Source organism: Prunus dulcis, chromosome 6 (assembly GCF_902201215.1).
Source record: "Prunus dulcis chromosome 6, ALMONDv2, whole genome shotgun sequence".
NCBI lineage: Eukaryota > Viridiplantae > Streptophyta > Magnoliopsida > Rosales > Rosaceae > Prunus > Prunus dulcis.
This window is the reverse complement of record NC_047655.1, coordinates 5,112,827-5,126,086: the sequence shown is the minus strand read 5'-3', so window position 1 is coordinate 5,126,086 and position 13,260 is coordinate 5,112,827. Positions and strand designations below refer to the sequence as shown.

The 13,260-nt window shown below is 38.0% G+C and overlaps 3 protein-coding genes across 3 annotated transcripts; all 3 read right to left on the bottom strand.

Moving 5' to 3' along the window:
- Window positions 1-1,088: 1,088 nt before the first annotated feature.
- Window positions 1,089-3,174, bottom strand: LOC117632547 (zinc transporter 1). Its single transcript, XM_034366056.1, has 2 exons — window positions 2,459-3,174; window positions 1,089-1,626 (listed from the first exon to the last, which is right to left on the bottom strand). The coding sequence occupies exons 1-2, from the start codon at window positions 3,084-3,086 to the stop codon at window positions 1,235-1,237; spliced, it is 1,020 nt and encodes a 339-aa protein (XP_034221947.1). The 5' UTR covers window positions 3,087-3,174; the 3' UTR covers window positions 1,089-1,234.
- Window positions 3,175-3,454: 280 nt separating this feature from the next.
- LOC117633000 (E3 ubiquitin-protein ligase SDIR1-like) lies at window positions 3,455-7,187 on the bottom strand. The gene is made up of 9 exons (XM_034366657.1): window positions 7,028-7,187; window positions 6,171-6,371; window positions 5,963-6,017; window positions 5,822-5,874; window positions 5,478-5,706; window positions 5,177-5,294; window positions 4,945-4,993; window positions 4,283-4,411; window positions 3,455-3,895 (listed from the first exon to the last, which is right to left on the bottom strand). The coding sequence occupies exons 2-9, from the start codon at window positions 6,246-6,248 to the stop codon at window positions 3,770-3,772; spliced, it is 837 nt and encodes a 278-aa protein (XP_034222548.1). The 5' UTR covers window positions 6,249-6,371; window positions 7,028-7,187; the 3' UTR covers window positions 3,455-3,769.
- A 3,727-nt stretch (window positions 7,188-10,914) lies between these two features.
- On the bottom strand, window positions 10,915-12,343 carry LOC117632345 (E3 ubiquitin-protein ligase RDUF1). The gene has a single exon (XM_034365791.1). The coding sequence runs from the start codon at window positions 12,240-12,242 to the stop codon at window positions 11,151-11,153; it is 1,092 nt and encodes a 363-aa protein (XP_034221682.1). The 5' UTR covers window positions 12,243-12,343; the 3' UTR covers window positions 10,915-11,150.
- Between the last annotated feature and the right edge of the window lie 917 nt (window positions 12,344-13,260).

Sequence of the window (13,260 nt, the reverse complement as noted above, 5' to 3'; positions counted from 1 at the left end):
CTGTACCTGCAAGAGAAAGATCAGCCTGTGTCTGTGTAATGATGATATTGTGGGCAAAGAAACCGGTGTTGAAGATGATTAGCACATGAAGGGTGACAATTTTTTTATGGTGTACCAAGAGAAGGGAGCAAGAAACCAAAAAGGTTTAAAGCATGTTCACTCTTAATTAAATTCATTAATGTGGAAGAAGCAGCGATCCAATGATCCAATGCAGAAATCCAGGCTTTTAAAACGCATAGTAAGCAAATGGTAACTAAAGAAAGAACAATTTCACTTTTAGTGATTTATGAATTAGGATGTGAATCGAAACTCCACATGCGTTATTTGAATATTTTCAATCTTGCCGAACTCTTGTGAATGTGGAGTAAGTGTAATATAAGTGGCTGAACTCAGAATTGTCGTTTATGAGATTTGAATTCAAAACTTGCTTCGACAAGTGGAGATTGTAACTAAGAGCATCCGCAATGGTTGTTCAATAGTGCAATACTATTTTGGGATCTATTGAATTGAACTGCAGTTTTACTTACAATACTACAATTCAATAGCTTCAGTTTAGGGAGACTTTGGAAAAAACCGAAGGAGAGAGAAAAATTTTAAAAGAAGCCAAAATGGACAAAATTGCCCTTATTTATTTTTTGATTTCCTAAGGAATCCTTTACATTTGCATGTCTTTGGTTTGAAAGTTGAGAAGTTTTTCTGTCTTTTTTGAAAAAGTTTTGGCTTTTTCCAAAAGTGAAAGTTTTTTTATGGGCAAAACCTAAATTTACTTTCAGTTTATTGGCATGTGGGTCTTATAGTTAGCCAATTGTAATTCAATAGAGGGTTCACCACACAGCACCCTCTATTGCAATGAACTAAATCACGTCATTGCAAGTGAGATTTTACTATTTTAGTTCAATTTCATGCAATAAAATTGCATTGATCCTAACCATTGCAGATGCTCTAAGATACAAAGTGAGGAATCAAAACCTCGGCAGTGTAGATGCTTATCCAATATAATAAATGAGGATAACACAAAGCTAAAAACTTTTCTAGGGCCATTATTAAGAGGAGTGGATTTGGTATTGCTTACATGATGAACCTTTCACGCAGAAAAAGCGCCAAAAGAAAAGGAAAAACAGGATAACCATTGTCCAATTCCAAGTTCCAGAAAACACTGGAACATTCTTAGTTTTAAACAAACACAAAGCAAATTATTGAAATCCATTTGTGGTAATTTTAATTAGCTCATTAATTAATCCCAGATCATAACAACTGCTATCACTCCCACCCCAAGAAGCACAGCAAGAAACTTGAAAGCTGGAGTGTCAAAGTAAGATTTGGCTTGTGGCTTGAAGCCTTTGGCAATGAGATGGTTGATTGCAACATAGATGAAAACCCCACAAGCAAGCCCCATGGAAATGGCATAAATCCAATCAGCTACACGTCCTTGAGTTGTGGCATCAATGGCAATGCCGATGCCTACTCCAACGGGGCTAGAAACAGCAAAAGCAAAAGAGTAAGCTGCAGTCACCAGCAATGCCCTCTTAGGTAGCATTCTCAGTAACGCTATCCCCATAGCAATGGCCGCAAAAATCTTGTGCAATGATATCGTCCACAGATTCCTCCATGCATCTGCCTTTGTATCTACAATATATATACGTATACTTATATGCATACATGTACGTAAATTTATATCTTGCCAAGTTAATCAATATTATACTCTAAACTTTGAATGTGTGTCTTTTAGCAAATTTATATGCATTCAAATGATATATGACCGTTCGATCGTCGCCTCAAATTGCATAGACTTATTTGAAGAATCAGATTTACATACCTATACATAAATATTAACACACATAGGAAAGATGACCAATTTGGACTCTATATATAGTTTGGGAGTTTTTTTTTCTTCAATCAGGTTCATATACGTTCAATTCTTCAATCAAGTCCTTAGTTTACAATCTTGATAATCTATAGAAAAAGTGTGGGCGAAATCCGACTGTTTGTCTATTGTTGGCCTCACATGCACCAACAATCAGAAATCTCTCATGCATGCGTAAGCGACTGACCGTAGCATAATTTTTAGGGCGATTCTTCCTAACATAATCTTTATTGTAAATCAATATTTGAAATATTGTATTGTGAGATAGAATCATTTTTGCTTCATTTATCAACTTGTTAGACAAAATTATTACTTCTTTGTGACTCAAAGCTGTGAGAACTGATTTGAGGCACCATCTAACAATCTGACGAAGTTATGAACTAACCTCAACTATAGCGACCTAACTAAAACTATAGGGACTTAATTGAGTAGACGCGCGAACTACAAGGTTCAAATTAATTAGTCACTTTCTATGTACCAGCAAAAGAAAATTTGCCCATAGTTAAATGGTAAAGCATGCAGAGTTATAGATATATACCATATATATGAAATTAATGTGGAATCAATAAGAGTTAATGAGAGCTCAAACTATACCTGCAACTCCAACAGCAATACCCTCAAAAACCGAATGAAAACAAAGGGCAATGATGAGAAGTATGGTGTCTCCGAAAGACGATGTCTTCAAGAAAACCGGGCTGACGCCGCCTTCATCCTCCTTATGATCATGCTCTGCATCAGTCCTTCCCTCCTCCACTTCCACTCTAGCTTCTTTTTCGTTGGAACTTGTCACGAATAGCACGATGCAATCTCCGAGCATGGTTAGCAGATACCCAGCCGATGCTAGCATGAATGCAAAAGGGTATGTTTTGGTGGTAAGGTCACCAAATGTCTCAGCTGAGTCACTCAAGAAATGCATCAAAGAGGTACCAAGAAAAACCCCACCAGCAAATTGCGTGCCCAAGAGAAGAAAGCTTTCGTTCCATCGGTAGAAGTAGGGGGAGATCCCACCCGCGAAAGTGCTCACCAGTAGAATAATCAAACACCATACTTTCACCAAAACCAAGCCTTTCGAATGCAGAACTTTATGTTCGTCCTCAGTGCCGCTACCACTGTCATGTTCTTCGCCGCCGTGACAGTTGACTAGAAACGGTTGCAGGAGTAGAAGCAAAGAAACTAAAACACAGGTTGAGTTGAGAGTCTTAATGAAAGGGATGGAAGCCATGGATGAGTTTTGATGAAGCTCCTCTCAACCCAATGGCTTGTGTGCTAAGTTATTTATCTAATGGTTTCGATTGCTTATACATTTAAACCTTCTTGTTTAATGGTTAAACAACAATATCTAAACAGAAGCCGACTGGCCATATATTGGCTCTCTCATTGTAGTACAAGTTTGACTTTCGAAGATCGTATAGCATTGATGTACTACACAAGTTCCACAAGAAGCTTGTTTGTTCCACAAGAAGCTTAGCTTAGGTATATACCAATATTCTATTTGGTCCGGCTAAAATAAGATGGCAAGTACTTTTTTATGTGACTCATCAAATCATGATATATTCAGTGATGCGAGATGCAAAATCAAACAATATTCAATACCATAAACTTTGTATCTCTATAGACTTTATTTCTTTTATAATATGGAAAGTCACATCTCTCATAGTCGAGATCACGCTTATATTACGCACGATATATACACATGATAGATACTGAGTAAAACCCCAGACATATATCATTGATCGACATATAATTCTCTATAATATTGAACACATACATACTGGTTATATACAAGTTCTGCAAAACATCCCCTCCTTATTTGCAAATTGCAGTAGTACATGTGCTTCATTGCGTATTTGTACTACACTGCGTGTATGTACTACGTTGCGTATACAGGTTGTGTAACAAGGCTCATTACACCATGTCTGAACCGTCGGATTCACTCTCCCTGCTCTCCGGCCATCTTGATCCAGCTCTAAATTTGCACACAGGGCATGTGCCTTGCTGCCGGAGCCATGGATCTATGCAGTTGGCATGGAACTGCAAAAGAAAATGATACTCTTGGCATTTTAATGTACAAACCAAAAATAACGGCCAACACACAGCTTGGATTATTAGAATGGAAATTTCCGAATTTTATAACTTGCAGCATAATGAGTAGTTCAAAGTTTCAAACCTCAGATATAAGCAATTAAGAATGACCACAACTTTCTTTTCCTTTTTCCTTCTTTTTTTTTTTTTTTCTGGTTGGGTACCACGTCAGGAAACCAGTATTGACAACGCTTGATGAGAATTTTTAAAATAAAGAGGGAGGATGGAGGAAAGTGTGCACAAGAAAACGATTGCAATTTAATGAATCTTACTAATCGCATTATGTACTGCTAATGATAATAACCCACAAATCAAGACTGAAGGCAGAGGGTGTACCTGATGCAAACATGGCAAGCTACGCACTAGGTCCCCTCCGTTAACTTGCTCCAAGCAAATGCTGCATGTCAACTCATCTTCTGGATCCTTCATGCCTCCATCCACCCTTTTGGAGTCTTGCTTTTTCAGCTAGAAAAAATGGAATCAAGAAATTGAAAGCTATCCATAGGAAGTACGCATAACGACGACAATGTGCACTGTGCATTTGGGAAGAGAAAAAGAAAAGCCACAAAGAGACACATAGAGAGATGTAATACACTACTATGTATATGTTGGTATGGGTTTGTCATGCAACCAACCGTTAGAAAATTATGCGAAAAGTAAACAGACTCAGCAATCCAAGCCACCACCCACAGATTACCAAAAGCTTGAAAGAAGGATAAGAAGGTAACAGGTCAGGGCCAAATTCCATCTGCCGCATGGCTGAACAAAACTGTGTACTGAGAACCAATAAATGAAATGTGCTAATAAGCTTCTCATAAGATTTCAAAGTTGATTGTACCTTTCCCTACTCTCATTGGAAACAGAACACAGCTCACAAATATATATTTACAATGTAATACAGTTAAGTGACAAGCTAGCTGTTTTAATCAAGAAAAAGTAACAACCGCCAGGCAAATTCTTATTAAATAGGCAAGCAAACTAAGGGTTCAAGAGAATACCTCAACTGGGGCTGAAGATGATGATGCCTGTTGCAGTGATGAACCATCCCTAAGAACAGAAAAGACATCTTATCAAATAATGTCACATTTGGTGAAATTAAATCCGAATAAAAAGAAAAGAAACCTGCTATTTGTTATATACGAATATATTGAAAGAGTCGCAGATATATATATAAAAAATTCTCACAAGTGACATCATGCAAGAAGTGATGCAAGTTTTTTCCCATCTTACAGGATCTCTGGGTCGGTGACTTTGTGCTTGTGGACAGGTAAGGCATTAATCTCCTCCTCGCTCATTGAAGTTGCTGTAGAGGCATTATCAGAGTCCAGAGCCCTCAAAGTATCATAATCTGCAATTGAATGTACAGAACAATTCATCTTGCCAATACACACATGATTGAAATTCAACTAAACTAGAACCAGAGATCTAGACTTGCTTTGGACATCTTTGAATGCACCTTTAACATCAAAGAGGGAGCCACTCTGATGACAAAACTTATCCAAGAAGTACAACTCAGACAAAAAGACAGTACCTAGATCATCAAACTCCCGGTCAAGTAGTGCCAACTGGAGTCTTAGTCCTTGTAACCGTCCTCTGGTTGCAAAAGCTATTGAAGGTGGCATGTGCAGTCGCAGTTCCGTATGATTAAGCAACCCACTGGCAGCTGCAGCATGTGCTCTAGCCTGTGCTTGAAGTTGCTGACAAGTTGCAAACATCCTCAGGGTTGTGGCCATCAAAAAGACACCCACAACTAGCCAGAGCTGCATACAAAGATACAGAGGATTACCTCCTTCTAATTGTTATATAAGTTCTATTTTCCAAAGTTTCTAAGTGAATCACTAGTATGCTTAGATTGGACGCTCAGTGAAAACATACCAGAAAATTCGGGGACATCTGGTGAGAGTTTAAAAGCATGAATAGCAAGATAACTGTTAAGCAAACAGGCAACTTATGGATTAAAAATGTGGTCTAGTCAAGGCATGCAATGAACAAAAAATACAGAAACAAATGCATTACCCGTGACAAGAAAAGCCAGTGAATTCGTGCTTACTGGTCGAGAAGCATGAATACGCTGATACAAAAAGGAAAAAGTGTCAGCAGTCAGCAGAATGGCATGATAAACTCATCAAGACATGTATGAGTTACAAATGACCAGGATGCAAATAGATACGTATACAACATAGCACACATACTTCCACGAGTAAATGTATGTAAATGAACATACCATTGCTGGTCGTTCAGGAATAAATCCTGGAAAGCCACTTTCAATATCTGCTCTAGCCCCTCGGAAAACAAAACTCATAGTTGCCACTTGCAAAAGATTTCAAAGAAATCCCCTTGTCAAGAAATTAATAAAGAGATAAGTATGGTGAAGTACTCGAGTATTCGAGTATAACAGTTTATATATCTCCCAAACCTGCAACAGCTGCAAAAGTTCCGAAGTACATCAGTTACTACTACACAAACAAAATTCAATTGTGAAGCAGTGGAAAAGCTGACATGCCTCGTAAAAATTTTCCACAACAAATCATATTTTCCTCTAACAAGTATCATTAAAAGTTTCCCACCTGGGAAATTTTACCATAAAATTTCTCATATCCTATTTTACACAACCACATGGTTAACATTTCACCCCTAAAATTAGTGTAGCAAACTTAAAAGATCCAACCCCATTTCTACCACAAAATTCAGAGAGATTCCCTTATTCTGAATGCAAGGTTAAAATCTCTCTGATTAAGCTGTCAATTCCACTACTGTTTTTCAGCTCATATTGTGATTCACAATGTAAAAGGTACAATTCATTTGATAATTTCCTACATTTACTCCATTCCCAATTTCATATTGCTAGCTAATTCGCCCATGCATACTCCATCATTATACATGTAAATGATGAACATAAACACAGATCTAACAAATTATATAAATTAATCACAACTTATGCAGAGATGAAAAATGAAATGCTTAACCTTAGATTTGGTGGAAGAAGCAAAGAGACTGCGATTGTACGACAAGTGCAGCAAATAGTAAAATTGCCATCAGATTTTCTCGGAAACAAACAGAATGAGAAGGAAAAGGACTTACAGTTGTGAAGCGAAACACAGAGCAGGTGGAGAGATCTTGTTGCGGGATATAATGTGGAAGCGGAGATTGGAGAAGTGGAGGGAACGAAAGAGATTGAGCAACGCTCTTCCTGTTTGAACAGTTAGTTCTGCTCCTTTCTTTCTTTTTTCTTTTTTATTTTTTTTGAAAGGGGATGTAAATATTGGTGAAAATAATACTAATTTATTAATTTGGAGAAGGCTCTAGAGGCTGCCACGTCCGCTTGCCTGTGATCCAACCGCTGCCACGACTTCCTCAGCATGCAAGGTTGCGCCAACGCCGTAGGATTTGGGCTCCTTATCCGAATCTGCCACGTTACACCAGTGAAGTGAAAAATAAAATTAAAAATTGGATTTTTTTTAAAAAAAAATCAAAGAAAGATAATTTCATTGAAACTTCAATCTCTGGATTTTATAAAGAAAATTTAATTATTAAAAAAAAAATTTAAACGAACTGCTACAAATTGATAATCAATCAGCCAATTTTAATCCCAAAAAATATTAATGTACACTCTAAAAAGTCAATTGACAGTTGGACTTATTATATAGGCAAAATTATAGCAATGGTCCCTCAAATAAGACCTCATTTTACTTTCGTTCCTCAATCCCAAAAGTTGTTATGGTCAATCCTTCATTAGATATCGCGTTGCACTACTCGTCCTTTCGTTAATTCTATTAAATTTTCTGCCAACATTAAGGGTAAATTGAAAAATTCATATCAAATTTTAAAGACAAATAAGACTTTTACTTAGTCACAACCTCATTCTACCCAAGCCTAACAACAACTCTCTCTCTCTCTCTCTCCAATGATCTTTTTGGGTTTTGTTTAGATTGTTCAATTGATTGAGAGGAAGACCAATCAATGAAAAAGGTTGGAAGGAGGAGGGGGTTGACAGACAAAGAGGAAGAAAATGAGAGAATGAGAGAGTGGATCGAGGTCGGAGTGGGTTTGTGGGGGTGGGTCGGCGGCGTATGTGTGGAGTTAGGTCGGTAAAGGGTGGCTGGAGGAGAGAGAGGTGGTTGCTGAGGATGCGTTGTGCTTATTAAGGATTCAGCACATGAAAAGACAAATATAGCCTTATTTTTAATGGAAAAGTTGACAGGACTAACGGAAAGGACGAGTTTTGAAAGTCGAGGCATAGTTGAAGCACCATCATAATAATTTTTAGAACTGAGGGACTAAAAGTAAAGTCGAGACTTACTTAAAGGATCATTGCTACATTTTTTCCTATCATATATAAGAGTACATATAGTGCAAATAATCTCAGCACTTTTCTATCTAAGGGTTTTTTTTTAAAACTTACATTTTATATCGAAAATGTATCAATAACTTGTCCCTATTTTTTTTTACATACCTACATACTAAACATTTTTTATAATCTCATTTTTAGATATAACATCAACATTATTATCACCAACAAAATATATTGACAAATTATTGATACATTTTCGAAAATATCAATTCGCATTTGTTCTCCATCATGCACATATCTAATCTAAAATTAAAAAAACGGCCATCTTGCACAAAATTCTGGTCCAAATTTATTGTGTTATGTGTTTTTTTGTTCTTCCACCATGTTATTTGCCAACCGGAGTTATTCTATAATGAAGGCCTCAGGGGCGGCCCTGGGTGGCGCAAGTGGCGCCACCGCACAAAGCCCCCGAAATTTTATATATATATTATATATATATATTAATATTATAGAAATTGTCGTAGCACTAGAGTTTGATTCTCGTTGAAATTGGACTATTTGCTGTTTTTATATTATTTTTGTATTATAACTAAAAACTTTACATACTTATTAAATAAATAAAAATAAAAAAACAAAAAGCCTTGAAATAAAAGGAAACATCGAAGCTAACCACAAGAGGAGTATATATATATATATCCCCCAAACACTTTTTACTTCGATTATTCTTTTTATAAAAATAAAATAAAATAAAATAAAAAAGTTTTCTCCTCTGAAAAAAGTACTTTTTTCATTCAAAACAAAATAATAAAAAAAACTTCATGGTTTCTGAGTCATATGTAAAGCCATGAATTCTTGTTGCCAACCGTCCACGAAGCACAGAAGTACAAGCAGCCAAACTGGACCAAAAGTAAAAAAGAACTGGGCTTAATTTCAACCCCTCAGTTAACTCGGGCCTCCACGATCTGACCTCCTTGAACTAGCCGTATTTCTTTTTTATTTTTTTATTTTTTTATTTTATGTGATGGGCAGAGGCAAAAAATATCCCATGGGGAATATTCCTTTCCAATTGCTTGGCAGAAAATAAACGACTTGCAATTTCTGTCCAGCCAAACACAAAAATGCTCAACAATATTGTCATAATATCTATATATATGCATATGTGTGCAAGCTAGATATGAGTTGGCTGGACTTTCCTTGCAGCAAAAAGCCAAAAGTCAAAAGCCAAAAACCAAAAGCCAAAGCCAATATCTATATCTAGTCTACAAGGATATGTTGTAGACTTGCTTGACTTGGACATTTATTTTAACTTTGATTGAGTAATCACTTCAAATCAAGGACCATTTAAAATCTGCGTGCTCCCGTTGTTCTAATATTCTATTGCCCTTCCTGGCAATCTGAGGATGTATCAAGAAACAATTATATGACCAAGTTTTTCTGCTAATAGGGAAATCCAGTAGCTTCCCCCTATGGACGTCATTTTTACAATAATTGATAACATAATTGATCACGGAACAAGCACATGAATTAAAAGAAATTTTTATGTTCTTTCTGACTAGCAATGGTGTCTAATTATAAAAGAGACGTGTGTTTAAGAAATAAAAATTAGTTATGCTTCATCTTTTAATTGGATTATACAATCACGGCAATAATCTCAGTGAAATATCTCTATACTCACTACACATTCTTTGTATTCAAGTATTTTTCTAATTATACATAGGACAATACTTAAATGCAAACCTTGGGTGCACCTCCTTTTCCACTCCGTTGTGATTAACGAATCTTCACCATGCACATGTCATAAACAAAACCGTTCATTTTCAAAATCATCATTTAAATATCATGTTTGCAAAAGAATTTAAAAAAAACAAATTAAAGATCATTTAGTAATTCATATGTATATAAATAAATAAAAATTAACAATTTTGATAACAATTAAGATCCTCATGATAAAATGTCCATTTAATTGGCACGTATAGATGACTAAAGGATCTCCAATTCGATTGATTGATTAATTTATTTTTATAGAAATGATATGTGATTTGTTCGCCCACTACAGATCCCATACTACCCCAATAAACTGAAAATCCATAACTCCAATTTAAATGATAATTTTAAAAATGGACAATTTGAATTATTATCACGTGTGTTTAAATGAAGATGAAGATTTGTTATTCATAATGTCATCACCAAGAATTTTCCTGATAAATAATGGAAGGGCTCCCGCTCCTCCTACAAACAAACTCAGTGGGCGCGTTGTTGGTTTGCCAATCAGCCAGCTAGGCCTCAGGAATAATTCTGATGAATAATGAATCCCTTTTTTTGCTATAAGTGAGATGACCACCCATCATCTCACGGGATATAAACACTGTAAACTTAACAAGTAGCTTCAATTATTTGAGAGAAGAGAGGGCCAAAATTTGGTGCTTTCCAGCCACAAAGGCCAAACATAACATTCATTCATTCACGGTCGCATTCTCAAGCTACATAAAAGCAGAACTATGAGCTGACACTTTTGCTGTCGCTCACTTCATAAATAAAATCTAACTTTTTTTTCTAATTTATCGGGACGGAAATTCGAACTTGAGTGTAAAGAGCCAATCGTCAACCGACTTAATCCACATCTACTAAATAAAATATACTAATTAAACTGCAATGAGCAACAGAAAAGTTGCTGTAATTAAGTTTTAAGAACTCCATTTCGAATTTGCTGTAAAATGCTACCTTTTAAGCAAATTTTGCTTTAAAACAGAGGCCTGCTAGTTCTCAGCTCAGTTGCTTTTGTCATGAACACAGAACCCAAATCCGGCAAAAACTTGAAACTCTTCGAAACTCCAATGCTATAAAAGTATATACAGTGATGAATATAAAAATAAATAAATAACACCCCAAAAAGAAACAAAATTTGCGGCCCTTTTAATCATCCAACACCCAAGCCCTGCTACGCCTCTGGACGAACCGGCCAAACACCGAACTTGAGTGACTCTGACTTCTGCTGAAAACCGACCCGGATTCGGACCCGGACCTCGAAGAAGACGAATTGGACCTAAACCGACCCCAAAACGACGCCAGATTACGGAAAGCCCTGCGAATCCCACGACTCTCACTTCCTCTACTTCTCGATGACCATAGTACCCTTCTCGGAGCCCCGTTCCCGTTGAATGGGCCATCCATTTCCGTGTACACAACCGGCAATTCCCTCTCTCCGGGTCGTCTGCCGCCGGAGAATCTCCCCACAGCGAACCCACCGCCGGGTAATCTCCAGATGGTCAGCCCCATGGTCTCTTCGTCGAGACCCGGATCCGAAGTTCGGTCATTTCGGTCGGCGGGAAGCTCGTGCCGGCAAACCGGGCATGAGTTTCGCATAGCAAGCCAGGGGAGGATGCAATCCGAGTGGTATATGTGCTTACACGGCATTTCTCGGGCCTCCGACCCGAGTTCGAATGCTTCCTTGCAGACCGCGCAGTGCGCATCCGACACGACGTGTGTTTCGCCGATTTGAACAACGGGCATAGAGTCCACGGCTGATTTAGACGCGGGCGGATTTTCGGGTCGGCCCAGCCCGGTGATTTCAATCTGGGAGAGCTGGTCGAGCAACCGGTCGAAGCCCGAGCCCATTAAGATCTCCGACATGGTGGGCGGGAGGGGCTGGAGCCCCGACCCGGCAGCGTCGTCGTAGTAAAGCTCGAACGAGTTGGACTCAGTATTTGACTCGGCCCCGCCACGTAGGACAATAACCGGGTTGAAGGGGGAGGACCTGTCCACGGGGGCCCGACGGACTCGGCGGGAAGTCGGAGCCGGGTTTTGATCGTGGACGTGGGAGGACGGGAATCGACGGTGGTGATGGATCGGCGGTGGCTGTGGGTGCGGCGTCGTTTCGATCTCTTCCAGAAAACCGGTTTCGCAGTGGGGGCATGAGAGGGTAGAGTCCTGGACCCAGACACGGACGAAGCGAGTGCATCTGTAGCACCAATACGACGTCGTCGGCGACGGCGATGACGTGGCCATAGAGGTTTAGAGATCTGAAGGCTGAAGAGAGAGAGAATTTTAGAGAGAAGGGAGAATGAGGAGAGATGAAAAGCGGAGGGGGAAGAAGAAGGCTTTTATGGAGGCACGCGTGGGAGGCGAAAAGGGACGAAATAGGGTTCTTAACTTCTTATTACCTGGCGCGTAATTTCACGCGGAGTTTCACTGAGCACTCTGATTAGAGGAAGTATTAAGACTAATTGTCAGTAAACACAAGCTGCTCCACTATCCTAAATGATTTTTTGGGAATTTTTTCCACTTTTATATTTTAGATAAGAATGATAAATCCAAGATGCAAAAGGGTATTTCTTCTCTTCCTATGGATTCAAAGAATTTAGATAGTTTATAATATAGTGATAAAGAAGTATTTATAGTGTTATTATTGGAGTTTTAAAATTGTTATTTTATTTTATTTTTATTTATCTTTTAATGTCGCTATTTAAACATTGTGTTTATTGTAAAGGACTTCAAATGATTTCAGTTAACTGTGTCCGTGAGCTTCTATGTTCGAATTCATCATCCGCCAATATCGCTTGAATTTATAAAATAAAAATAGTGTTATCATTTTTTCAAGAGAAAAAGATTTCAAATTAGTAAATTATGAACATGAATAATTAAAAATATATAATGTTTTGGGAAAAATCAGAGTACTTTTAAACAATTATAGATTAAGGAATTTCGAAGAAGCTACAAAAAAAAGAGTCTACCAAAAGATGAGTCACTCAAAGGCTCAAGTGGGTCAATTATAAAATTGGACATGTGATTAATTGATAAGGGAAAGAAATATGAAAGTATGAGAAACTAGGGGGATTGGATGGCGCCTAGGTGTGGGACGTTGACTTGAAATGGGAAGGGGACGCCGGGTTTGAAATTTAAAATCGGTCGCCGGTTTCGGCAAGAAGATTCCTAACAACAACAACAACGCAAAGGCAGAGGCAAAGGCGCGTCCTGTAAATTTGGCTTGGCTCGGCTTGCTTCACTCGTCTACAGAGACCACACC